The following is a 13828-nucleotide window of genomic DNA, read 5'->3' on the forward strand; positions in this document are numbered from 1 at the left end:
TTGAATATAGTCTCTGAATGATACAGTATACAACCGAGCTCATAAAGTATACAATATCCATAGAGCAACACAGGCCACCGGCGGACCGGAGTTGCTCTTTGACAATATCACAAAAATAAGAGTTTCGCAGTTAAATAGTTATAATAATTAAATAAACATAATATTTACTCAGAATAAAATTAAATCAAAGATAAACTTTACGAATAGCAAAATGATGAATAGGCTGAAAGCTGATAAGCTATCTGCTGACTACATACTTGCGCAAATACTATTGCATAAAAATATAGCTCCAAGTCTGGTTCCGATATTACATCTATCTGTCAATACAAGTTTTATTTTGACTGGCAGCATTATCTTCCGACCGCGCCGGAATAAAACGCTGACGTCAGTGACTTGATTATTTTACACACAAGATTACCGATAGACGATCGTAGAAGGTTTGTATAATTTGTAATAAAACAAAATCCCTCTATTTAGAATCATTGTAGTGATAGCCTGGTGTTGAGTCGTAATTAAAATGGCTTCTGCGCCAGATACCACAGCCCCGGAGCAAGAGGGTTCGGGCTTCGCGTCGAGTATTTTGAATGAGATCATATATAGTCCCGTGAACTTGCTTTTAACTGTGATCATAGCGGTGTTGGTGTACAAAATATACAAGAGCAAGTTTGCTAAAGTGCATATGGAAACGCCTACGCCAGATCTTCCGAAAATTCGAAAGGATATGACCGTGGCTGAACTTCGGCAGTATGACGGAACACAGCCGGACGGACGTGTTCTGGTGGCGGTAAACGGGTGGATCTTTGATGTGACGCGGGGTCGCCGCTTCTACGGGCCCGGTGAGTGCATGTTTTTATAAATAGAACGTATTTATGTGACTCGACGCACGATAATATTGTTGATATGCAGGACACATTGGTCGTCTGCACGCGCCGCATTGCGACTCTTAATTATTTATTTTTAGTAGGAGACAAACATGTCTTAAATTACAGTAACATTTTATTTACACTTGTTAATGTTATACAATATACAAATGTAAATATCTTCCAGATTTTACAATTGAAATTATACTTTTAAACGATCAAACATTAATTACCCTAAAATTATCATCAAGTTCACCACCAAAGCTTTTATCTCGTAAAACAAATGTAAAATATAATTGCAAACACTTATATATAATAGAGGTGTAATTGACTGTTCCCAGGTGGTCCATATGCAGCATTTGGAGGCAAAGATGCATCGAGAGGACTGGCCACATTCTCCGTGACATCATCCGACAAGGAGTATGATGACCTCAGTGACCTAAACTCAATGGAGATGGATTCAGTAAAAGAATGGGAAGCACAATTCAGAGGTAAGTGAAATGAAATATATCCATAATAACAACTTAATATTTTATTTAAATTAAAGTCTTTCAAAAACTTAAATAGTTATTAAATAAAATTAATAATCCTCGCAAAACTCGCAGCTTATAGTTTTCAAGGATATCTATTTCATTTCAAATTATAATGATTATTCATTAAGAAATGCTGTGAAATCTAATTTTTTTTTTTACTTAAAACACAATTTTAGTAAGATAAAAGTGTTTTATGATTTATCATACACTTTGTAGAATATATATGTGCAACTCTTTATATATATCATGTTAATAGCCAATTTGGTTATATAATTTTATGTGCTATCTATAGTATAGTCATTAATATGTCTTTTATCACTATTATATGAAAATATTATTGGATATTTTAAATGTTATTAGCTTACATGAGACTGGATAGCTTTCACTGATTTATGAAACATGGTCTTGAACTGTAAAAACCTTTAAAAAGTAATGATAAAGTTTATTAGTAACTAGTAGCTGACGTGGCAAACTTTGTACCGCCTCAGAATCTATTTATGAAATATATTTCATATTTACTCACCTTTTAAACCTTCCCTAGACTTCCACGAATTATTCTAAACTAAAATTAGCCAAATCGGTCCACCTGTTCTCGAGTTTTAGCGTGACTAACGAGCAGCAATTGATTTATATTTATATATATGTATATAGGTAGTAATTTTGTGAAACCCTTTAATGGATCATATATTATTAACACTACAAATGCACTCCTTTATTTTACGTATGTTTAAATATATAAGGAAAATCAATATAAGTACATAACTATTACAGTAATTAGACATAAGTTGCCTATGTCATTAATATATACTTCTCATGAATAATGTAACTAACAAATAACAATGGATTGGTATTGTGTTTCATGAAACACAAACTTGTTCTCAAAATGTTGATATCATGACCTTGCTAATTAGTCTCTGTTACTGAATCATTATTTGCCTTCTTCTGAAAATGTATTATTTTTATTCTAAACACATATCAAGAAACGATAGTTAAATACATACTTAGGTTGTCAAATAACATGGCTTTTGAATTACGAAGTACAGTTAAACAAGTAAATATTAACAGAGTAATGTTTTCTCAAAAGTCAAACTACAGATAAGTGCAACATAAAAATATTTATGTTATCAGAAAGATGTTTAAAATAGTAATGCATATCTCAACACTGAACACACCCATCAAGATTATAACTTATTTATGTGCATACTGCAGATATTAAGACTGATATAATTTTTGCACTAAATACGACTTTTATTAGCATATTATCTTATAAATAAAATTCTCATGTCACAATGTTAGTTACTGTACTCCTCTGAAATGGTTTTACCAATTTTCACGAAATTTTATATGCATATTCAGTAGGTCTGAGAATCGGCTACTATCTGAAATGAAATGAAATGAAATATATTTATTTTGTATAGGCCAACGGCGGCACTTACAAATTGTCAGTTACAATATTTTCTTAAAATACTACCGGATCGGAACGCGACCTCTACTGAGAAGATCCGGTAAGAAACTCAGTGGGTTTGTCTTTTTTTTATTTTAAAAATAATTATTCTTTTTCATTTTTTTTAAATGCCATTATTTTTTACATATAATTAATAAAGCATTAGCTCCAGTATCTTGCTTTACATTTATCTAAAAAAAAGAAGTTTGTTTACTCTAAAAAAAAGAAGTATCTATTTTTCATACCCCTAAGTGATAAGAGTTTTTCACCCTTAACATTTTTTAAATTTATATGGCAACACAACATTTGCTGGGTCAGCTAGTATTTATATATTAAGTATACTTTTGTGACAATTGGATAAGTAGTAAAGGTGTGAAAGTGTAGCAAACATATAAACAAACAAACTCACATTTGCATTTACACAAATTTGTATTAGAGACTCACATTTGTATTAGAGAGGATAAGTTAGAAAAGCTATTTTGCTTATAATATTGCTTGAATTAAAACTATTTATTCATAATTATACTTCATCATCATCATAATTAACCCATCACTTACTGGGCTTGGGGGCCCAAGCATTATATTAGAATGAATGTGATTTAGGTCATACTGCACCATGTTGACAAGTCAGAATTGGTAAACTTTACAAGCCTTTCAGATTTTTTTAAAAAGCTCGTTAGGTTATGTATATACATTATGTAGGTTTTCTACATTAAAGCAAGTTATAATTGATTTCTAATATGCACACAACTTTGGCCAATCTATGCGTGTATGAGCTATGAATTCAAAATTTAGATTCAATATTGTTTAGGTTTTGGAAAATCAGAGTGTCGCTCCATATTGCGAAGCCATTTCTTAACTAGCAAGATCGTTAGTAATATTTAGGGTCCAATTAAGGTCAAGTCGATTATCGTTGAGGTGGCGAGAATGCGTCACCGGCGTCGCACCTGCGTTGCCATCGGATTCGGCAATCACCCACTGATTCTCAAACTATTTATATCAATGCATTGTTACTTATTAATTATTATTTGTGGACATAAAACACGCGTGGAAAATAAAGAAAGAAAAATAGAAAATAACGTAAGGAAAATATAAAAAGAAAGATAAAATTAACGATTATCATAACTACATACTCGTTAAAAATATCTTTTAAACAAGCTCTACCTTGTAATGCCATCAAACTATTTGCATGATCATAATATTTATTTAACTTTCAAATGTCGGCCGAAGGACACGTGATCTAATCACGCTGAAAATATGAAAACATGACGCCATTCAAACGAATGCAATTCGTCTAAATTAAAAATACTCTTCCCACTTGTTAAGATTTGATCGTCTAAATTAGCTAATCAATCATAAAAATTATCTGTTCGCCTTCTAGAATTTTGGGCATATTTCTTTTGACGGAATGTTTATCTGTGGCTCATTTTTAACACGCTTTTATTAGCTTGGGTTGTATGTATGTATGTGCGTAACAGAGTAACGGAATCTGTGAACCCGATTTCTATCTACTTTGAACGTTCAGTTTAATTTAAAATTTTGAAGAATTATCAAAAAACCGATGATAATACACGATTTTAATAATTTTGTACCATTGTCCTTATCAACATCCTCAGGATTAACGATTTTCGAGGCCAGATTGTTTAAGCGACTTAGAGAAAGTTCATCGCAAGTTACTAGATTGCAAATAATTATATTGCTTTTTATTAGTTTCAGTAACTGTTATAGCGTGATTTTTAGTTTAGAAAATAATAATGTTATTTCCATAGGGAAAAAAAATATTCTTGCCGTTCAACAAGGAAACACTGCCAGTGTTTTGGGAACCATGCCTCACGCGGCAATTTTAGATGGTTTATTTTATTTATGATTTTATCTTTTTTACTCTTGATTGTATATATTGTTAATTAGAAATAATTTGTATATATTTTAGCTTTAATAATTTATTGTTGTTCAGTTATAAATTTATTATCCGAATAATCGTATCTGTGATTCTACAAGAGGGCATTATAGATATGTTTCAGAACATTTGAGTTATAGAACTAAAATGTTCTGAAACATATCTATAACGCCCTCTTGTAGAATGATTTTTAGGATTTCGTACTCAAAGGGTAAACCGAAACCCTCCGCTGTCTGTACATGTGTCACTGGGCTTTTTCTCTTAAACCGTAATAGATAGACACTTGATTTTTTTACAAACGATGCATAACGGTGGTTGCTATAACAGCAAATACTAAAAATTAATAAAATAAATATAGTTCAAAAAAACACGCTTTTATGATAAAATCAACTAAAAAGTAGAAAATTATACTGTGTATTATTTACTGTTCCTTAATTGAATCTTAGATTGAAAATTATTTTCTACTTCTTAGTTGATTTTATCATAAAAGCGTGTTTTTTTAGTTTTTCCACTGCAGGGCCACGGGTCTCTCCTTTCAATTGAGATCTTTATGCTCAGTTTCGTATTACGAGTATGTTATACTAAAGTCTTTTGGTTAAAAGTGTCGAAAAAGCATCAAAATAGTATAGTAGAAAAAATAAGATGCTTACTATTTTATGTAATATTTAAATTACCTGAAAATAAGAAAAATAATTAAAGCGAATAGCTAAATTAATTTCCAAAGTTTTTATTTTTAAGTTGTCATTTTGACCAGTTAGAGATAATACGTTTTTCGCATTGAACATTCGTACTATGAGAGTTGTTTTATCTGAATCGAATGTAGATTCTACAGTTCAATGCCGATTAATGGAATGAAACTTTATTTTGGTTGCTTCTCAATGCAAAACTCGACGTCATAGCCGTTAAAATAATACTTATTTTGGACATTGGACATTAAGTGTGGAATTAAGAGATTTTTTACAACACCAAAATCAGGGACAGACCGTTTAATCCAAATGTATTTCTATAATATTTCCAACTGTAGTTAGTAGTATATTAAAGGTTCTTATTCCATATTTTCCTCTGATATTTAATATAAGGCAACATGAATATCAGCTTACTGACTCATAAAACAGTAAGGTAATTAGGTGTTATGTAATTGACACCAGCGTCTGAACGTGTTAATTAATTAACGGCATTGTTATGGTTAATAATAGTTTATACATAGTGGTATAGTTTGATACCTAATATTAATGACGCATAGTTTAATCCGGAAGGTCTAGAAACATAAAAAATACAAAGCAATTTCTTTTGCTAGGTGAGCATTAAGACAGGTTTTTTGGAAATTCATCTGAAATGGTAGTAAATGAATTTTGAATCCAGATGTATTAAAAATAGAAGCATGAAATGAGTGTACTAATCTTAGTAGTTACCTATATTTAACGATAAATTAATTATATATGCGAGGCAAAACGGTTATACGCATTTAATATGTTTAATAAATACACACATTGCCACGTTCTTAGTAGACCTACCTACCTACCTACCTATAACTGGTAAATATGTCGTCTCGTATTCATTATTTTGTACCTGCATAAGTTGTACATGGTTGTACGAAATTCATATGTAAATCACCACATGGACATAAAAGGGTACAGCGAATATTTAAATAATTATTTATTTATAATATAAGATATATCTACTGAGTGTTTAGTTTTGTATGCGACGAGTTGAATTCTAAAAAAAATGTCCACAGCTCCCACACTTCCAAAATTCGTAAACGATTAGGTGACTAACTGGTTAATTTAGTAACAATACAAAAAATGATGCCATTTTAAATGCACGTATAAAAACGGACCCCAAGTTTATAACTATTAACTATACTTTTATGTTTATTTTTGTGTACGTATTTAATGATATAATAACTTATAATATCAGTTTTATTTTAAAATATCTCTTTTATTAGTAGAACCAACTAAAGCCATGTTTTGACATAAACTCATATTTGTTACCTGGACCCTCCTATAATTAATATATATTGGACCAAATCTGTGTACACAGACACATTTTTCACAGGGTAGTATTTAAACGAGTGACTGGAAATAAAAGTTTTGAGTGACAAAAATAATGAATTGTGGTTATAGTATTACTAATTGTAGTCGCACAAGTTATTAAAACAGAATGTCATTATCAGTCGCTAAGTTTTTTTTTATTCGACCGTTTTATAATTTCCCTTTTTCACATATAAAAATAAGTTTGGTATAATTGTAAGTCAGCTAACTTTTTAACGCAACTGCTGTCATATTCTTCCAGAGAAGTACGACCTGGTGGGCAAACTGTTGAAACCTGGCGAGGAGCCAACGAACTACTCGGATGAGGAGTTGGAAGAAACCGACAACTCTACCAGCTGCCCGGAAGACAAGAAGGACCAGTAAGACAGCCGATACCACTACACAAGATACGCTAACCTCCGTCCTGCTTTGAGCGGTAGTACCTCAGAGTAACTATGAAGTATAGAGCGAGACTGCTTGGGTATAAACAGTAGGCACGGGTCAGAACACTATAACACTGTGTGAAATAGAGCGGGCACAATTCTAATTCAAGAGCGAGCTATTTAATATCTTTGTTTTTAAAGTAAATATCATAATTCGCGGAGTATTGTTAAGGGCTATTAACAGATCTGCCTATGTATGTACCAGGTTGACATAAAGGCACTCTATGCTAATTATTACTCTGTGGTTATAATTAAATAATGTAAAGCTAAAAATCCGTTAAGTCGAAAAATGTTTTATTCTTAAAATGGGCAAGTCGCGAAATATCTAAACGGACCCTTAGTTCTCGTGCAATATAATAATATGAAATAATTGCTTATTTGTTAAACTTATTTCTTGAATCAGCATTGAACTCAGAAGTCCGCGGATTGAGACATTGAACGAAATGGGTCTATTTCAGATCTAGTATCTACTTCGCGAATTTGGTATTTCTGATTATAAGCCTAACTGCTTAAAAATAAGCAACAAATTTAAAATTTATTGCTTTTAAATTTCTAGCCTCCGGACCTGAAATTTTGCCCAAAAATTAAGACAAAATATCTAATGACACCTCATACTTGAAAATCCTTGAATTTATCTACGCTACAAGCGTTCTAGCAAATGTATGTAAATGTATAATTATAGACATACCTGAAAAACCTAGTACCTAAATTTTACAGCAGTTGGGTAATTAAATGAGTTTTTTATAAATATCTCTAACCGAAATCTAAAGTCTTTTAGCTTAACGCCTTCATCATATTGGAAAAATGTTACTATTTTCCTACCTATATTAACTAAAAACTAGTCATATTTTTGTTTTAATACTTAATTTTCGATAATAAAAAAAATATCTAACTGGTAGATAAAAGCCTTGCAGGAAAATGATTCACCGTGGAACTTCGATTTTTGGTTTTTGGAGCTAAAACTTTATTTCTACACTATAAGCTAACGAGCATCCAGGTAATTTATAAATAGAATAATTACTAAAGAGTATTAATATGCTGTTTATAAATAACATGAACCTAGTCGTAGCATTTTTGCTAAAAGCAATGTCCAGACTATCTTATGAATTTGTTAGTCTCTCATATCTGAGAAAAATATTAGTATATTTTCCTAAAAGTTTACCACTGATAAACTTCATAACTTTTTGTGCCTCGCATGTACTGAAGAAGCGAGGTAATAGTAATGACGATGATGATGTAAAATACGATATGTATATTTCGTACTGCAGACAATTTATGAGAATATAAAATAAAAAGGTACGATTTGAATTGCAAACACCTTGGATTTACCTCAGGGAAGACAAGCAACCAAATAACATATTTTTTTTACTCTCATATTTTTCGTTTAATATACCGCAAAATACAGGACAATAAGGTTTTAAAAACGGATCTTGTGTAGGAGGTGGTTGCTAAGGTGTCATGTTTGGCTAACACTTACCAATACAAAATAAAATTGTGATATAACTTTTAACACTCGAAAATTTGATATGTACTGTAAGAAATTATGACGATAATCAAATTATGTATATACGAGTATAATGAATATATATACATTTCGACAACCAAATTATTTATAAATATCATATTTCACTGTGTCTGTTTCCTTTTCTTCTAAGGGTTTTGTAAATTCGACAAGTAAAATTATGAAAATGAATTCTGTACTTCATTTTTGGGGTATCTTCGGACATCTAGACAGAGTTGTTGATCAAAGATGTAAATTGTAGAATTTGTATTTGTATCGTTTAATCAAGGACATTGACCTAACGGGCTTAGCTCAATGCTATGTTGTACGGTAAATGTCAAAACATAACAACATCTTGAACCTTTACGAAAAGGAAATGAACACGGTGTTCAAAGTAAAACATATAATCAGTCACTAAATGGTTGGACATGAGGCCTCAGTGACGCGTCACGAGCCCTCTGAGCGAGTTGTCGACGAAACTTGTATGTTGTACGGAACCTATCGTTTTCATCCATCTCTTGCTTATTGCAGATATTTTGATATATGTAATTATATAATATGTATTTACAGTTTTACGAATTGAAAGACTGAGTGATGGCATGTTAAGTTGTAAACATCGGGGGTCTAACTGTATTTTTACTGCACATTCCTAATCTACATCACAAATCAGATTGTGTAGACTACAAACAATCGTTACTCATCGTAATTTGCATTTATCGGTCTACGCATTTGTCTATTGTATGTGTCCAGCTTGAGGCCCGATATTCACTAAATTGAGCGAAAATAGAATATATGTATATAGTTGAGCTTCTCAAAGCCACTTGCGTTAAATTTTTGTACACGTTATCTCGATGAAGAATGCAATTCAAAATGGAAGCTTGGTTTGGTTCTTACTTAAGAAAATAAAAAAATGCTTATATTTTTATTGCTTTCTCTATTGAAGTAATAACAGGTGTTTTTTTTAATTACAATCTTAATCTTTTTTAATTACATACTTAATTTCTATTAACTTCACCATCTTGGTAGTAACGCCATTTACCGGTTCCAAAGGCGTTGGTATCCGTTAAGGGTTGAGTGTAATTTGGAATATTGGCTCCTTTAGGCTGCTCGGTTTAGAGGATATGGCCTATAATTATTGTTAAAGAATGTTCGAAGGCTTTTGTGACTGATGTAACTTCATCTGAATCAACTTCATTCATCTACTATGTGGTACTTAAATTCTAATCTGGTGTTCATGTTAATAGTATCTATGTGTTGCAAAGTGAAAAAATACAAAAATATTAATGTAAGTTAATGTGCATAATACATTGTTTAATATTTTTAACTAATAATATAGTATGGATCTATCTAAATGGAGCCCGTGGTTTACGGTGTGTGAATTTAATGTAGGTGTTGTTCAGTGTCATCGTAGCGATATTTGAGGTGATTTGGTATGTAATGGGTATAAAATCACAATTATTTGCCTTAAGTATCTCTATTTTATATGATTATTTTAAATTTGATTATAAATTATTTTGTTCTTTTGTTGTGATGTCTACTCATGTTTTTTTTATTAAATTTGGTTAGTGTTAAGTTGTGTCGCGTAGATTTTAATAATGCGGCACTTTGGTGAATAGTTATTGTTATTCCTATATATACGATAAGCTTTGCGTTAAGTTCATCAGGAAGTTTTTAACGTTCTTATTATATTAATTGATCATAGCTACTTAAAATCAAGTGGGAAATGAACCTTGATAATAACAATATTATATATTATTGCGTGTCGTTGTCTCCTGTACGTTGAAGGCTTGCCATACAGATCTATATAGAACATAATAAATCTATGTATATTGTAATAAATTTCTTAAATTTTGGTGTCAATTGATGGAATATAATCAGTTTCCAACATGAATTACTTCTGGATATGTACGGCAAGCAGGATATTCGTGGTTTATAAAGAAATAGACGTGCCTAATATAAAATTGTGCCACAGTTTTACTAACAAATTGTCCTGGTTGCGACGTGACAGAGAAATAATATAAAATATAGCACTGCAAGATGTTAACTAATGGAGTATATCTATCTTAAATGTTTATTTTAACATTGTCACATGAATTTAATTATAGTGTTTTACATATTATTTTGTTTTATTTTTATTACATTTATTCTATCCACTACGATTTACTGGCTTCATGAAAATAACTTTTATATCACGGCGTGCGTAAATGGACGTTTTACGCACGCTTCGCGTGCGCATTTTATTATGTTAATATTTTATTTTGGATGTATTTATAAATGTTTTTGCCATTGTGTATATACTAAGCAAAAGCATCACTATAAGACTATCTGTTGGGCTTTATCGAGTTTTATTGTTTGTTTTGACTGTGTATTTTCGCTACACACCATAGTAGGAGATATTTAAATTAGGAATCATTATCAAAATTAGCCATAATACTACTCCAGTAGAATCTCGACTAAGCGACCTATTTGTTGTCGTATTTGTGGCATTCGAATTATCGAAAATTTGGATAATTGTGTTTATGAAGAAAAGCTATTTAAACCGATTTAGGAAGGTAATGTTTTTCGACTAAATGTTTGTTACGTATGTATTTTTCATTCTTTGGCAAACTGAAACGACTTCACTAATTTTGACATATGATGTGTCGTTGGGTTCGTCTAAATTGTGAAGATAACATATATTTATAGCAACCGCTATATTTTTAGCAACCGGGTTTTTGTTTTTTATAGTAACTTTGTAGTTGCGATTTGGCGACTTTCCGGAATTTAAATGCACATGTCACACAAAATTTGGCTGATTTGCAAAGGTTATTACAAAGTTACTTGTTCACATTTGTCAATCCGAATAATCGCGAATATTTATAACTGAGGTCCGGATAATCGATTTTCTACTGTATCACTAGTATTAGTCATGTATTAGTACATTATGTGATTGCTTATCATATGTTTCTTTAATACGTTTAGGTGGAGTTCCCATTATAAGTCATTGGTCTAGACGCCTATATGTAGCCTAAATGGCTTGACAGATTTCGATTTTGTGGTGTTAGATTTGTCTTTATCACAAGAGCAGAATAATTACTAAATTTTCTAAATCAAGACTTCTTTGCATCAAATTTCAATGGTTTTGGTTGTGTCACATTTTTATTGTTTTTTTAGTTCATAATTTTTAGTTTCAAAATAATTATCATATTTTTTCATATGACCTCACAAGTATAAGCGGGTTTATGTCACACGAGCGATAAAATAGTATACGATACTTGTGACATAAGTAGCCTATTATGTGCACGGCCTTTAGCACCCTCGCTGCGCTCGGGCGCTAACTTCACGCCGTGCAATAATTGGCCACGCGTATCGTAATGTACTATTAATATTATGATGTAATATTCATGTTTAAACGAATACCTATCAAATCTATACAAAATTAGATTCTTCCGCTCTCCTGTCACTGACCTTACACCTTACACTCAGTAAATACAAGTAGTCACAGTAAGAAAACAATAATTCTTTGAAATTGTATTACACGATGTTCCTAATACGCCGCTTCCTTGATACTTTATTCTCATTGCTTTTGTGATTTGCGAATTTTTAATGCCAAATTATGGCAAATTAGAAGTGGTGTATATTGTCATAGGTTCGAACTATGCTCAGGTCCTAAGTCTTCTATTCTAAATTTTCTACCTAACTTCAAATCTGTTTGATAAAATAAATGGGAGCTTTTTTCATTTACACTAAAGGATATCGGCAGAGATAGTTGTCGACAGCGTCGTCTCTGCCTATAAACGTGCTTGTACTCTGCTTGACGGTGCGTATTATTATCTTATATATAAAATTCTTGTCACAATGTTAGTTACCGTACTCCTCAGAAACGGCGTTACCGATTTTTCACCAAATTTTATATGCATATTCAGTAGGTCTGAGAATCGGCTACTATGTATTTTTTAGACCCCTAAGTGATAAGGGTTGTTCACTCTTTACATTTTTTTATTTATATGGCAACACAACGTTTGCCGGGTCAGCTAGTTGCTAATATAAACGCTAAGGCTTTTTGTCCACTGCACCGTCACCGAGCCGATACCGAGAACGAGATTATTTCGGGCCGATTTTAATAATGTCGATCGAACGGCGATAGTTTGTCCACTGCGGCGGTTTATTTTGTTCCAGCTGTCACTCGTGTGACAGCAGTGTATGGAACAGTTCCAATGTGTTTTACATTGGCAGCATAGATATATTATCCTACTGACGTAGGGTAGATTGGCAATATGAAACGTCAAGCGAGACTAAAAACTGATTATTTATGTGTGTGTGAAATGCCAAAGTGTGCATCGCTAGTGTTACTGCTAATAATGTATCGATATCGATTAAATAAAGATATCAATAAAACAAATTTGTTTATTAGTTTGTTCAGTCAGTGACTTAAAGAGGATACAATCGCTAAATATTAATTATACTGGTGAAGACCGCCAATAAATAAAATAAATAAAAACATCAATGTGCGCATATATGTAGCTATGAAACAAATTACAGTAGTTACTTGCTACCTGTATAATAAATTGATGCAGTTTATGGAGTTTTCATACCTTTTGGCAGGTGTAAGGGGGTTAAAAAACTATGAACGTTACTCATAATATTTTTGAACTTTTTGTTCAATCATAATAAAATATAGCCTATAGCACTTCTGAATAGTGTAACTTTCTGACTGTGAAAGAATTTTCATGATCGGTTCAGTATTTCCGAAAATTAGCCCTAACAAACAAAAAAAATTACAAACTTAGGTAAGGTCGTATAAGATTTTATATAAGTTGCACGCAACCTATTTAAACTATATACTTAGAAATATTATTGAATTAGAAATATCGATAATTTTTTATCGATATTGTCAATACGCAACACCAAAAATTTAATAAAAAATAGCAACTATTCACGTATTTATTAATTTTTTTATTTGTATTTCTGTGCATTTCTAGTGTTTATGTGATAAAATTCGAAGATTTTTCCTATCTCTTGGTATATAAATGTTATCGTCGTTAATAAGAAGCTTGGATATTAACGATATCACATTTTTATAACGTTACATTAAAGTAATAAGTGACGCATTTGATACTACAGTTTAAAAACAGATGCGG

At 31.6% G+C, this 13828-nt stretch overlaps 1 protein-coding gene across 3 annotated transcripts; it reads left to right on the forward strand.

Annotated features, from left to right (window-relative positions):
• The first annotated feature begins 339 nt into the window (after positions 1–339).
• Positions 340–7593, forward strand: Pgrmc2 (progesterone receptor membrane component 2). Of its 3 annotated transcripts, none has more exons than XM_073086095.1 (4): positions 340–437; positions 534–836; positions 1202–1351; positions 7027–7593. In XM_073086095.1, exons 2-4 carry the CDS (start codon positions 680–682, stop codon positions 7146–7148), a joined length of 429 nt encoding a protein of 142 aa, XP_072942196.1. In that variant the 5' UTR covers positions 340–437; positions 534–679; the 3' UTR covers positions 7149–7593. The 3 variants fall into 3 exon arrangements, with proteins under 3 accessions (XP_072942196.1, XP_072942197.1, XP_072942195.1); XM_073086096.1 differs by having other exon boundaries at positions 343–437; positions 699–836; XM_073086094.1 differs by having other exon boundaries at positions 350–836.
• The last annotated feature ends 6235 nt before the right edge of the window (positions 7594–13828 follow it).

This window comes from Epargyreus clarus, unplaced genomic scaffold (assembly GCF_041222505.1).
Source record: "Epargyreus clarus isolate Ecla_fem2 unplaced genomic scaffold, WU_Ecla_fem_2.2 ptg000023l, whole genome shotgun sequence".
In the NCBI taxonomy this organism is placed as follows: Eukaryota; Metazoa; Arthropoda; class Insecta; order Lepidoptera; family Hesperiidae; genus Epargyreus; species Epargyreus clarus.

What these genes read in the sequence shown, in the direction of transcription:
- Pgrmc2 (XM_073086094.1), top strand. Translation starts at nt 518, where the DNA reads ATGGCTTCTGCGCCAGATACCACAGCCCCGGAGCAAGAGGGTTCGGGC. An exon ending in TCGCCGCTTCTACGGGCCCG is followed by an intron (nt 837 to 1,201) that starts GTGAGTGCATGT and finishes GACTGTTCCCAG; the next exon opens with GTGGTCCATATGCAGCATTT. An exon ending in ATGGGAAGCACAATTCAGAG is followed by an intron (nt 1,352 to 7,026) that starts GTAAGTGAAATG and finishes ATATTCTTCCAG; the next exon opens with AGAAGTACGACCTGGTGGGC.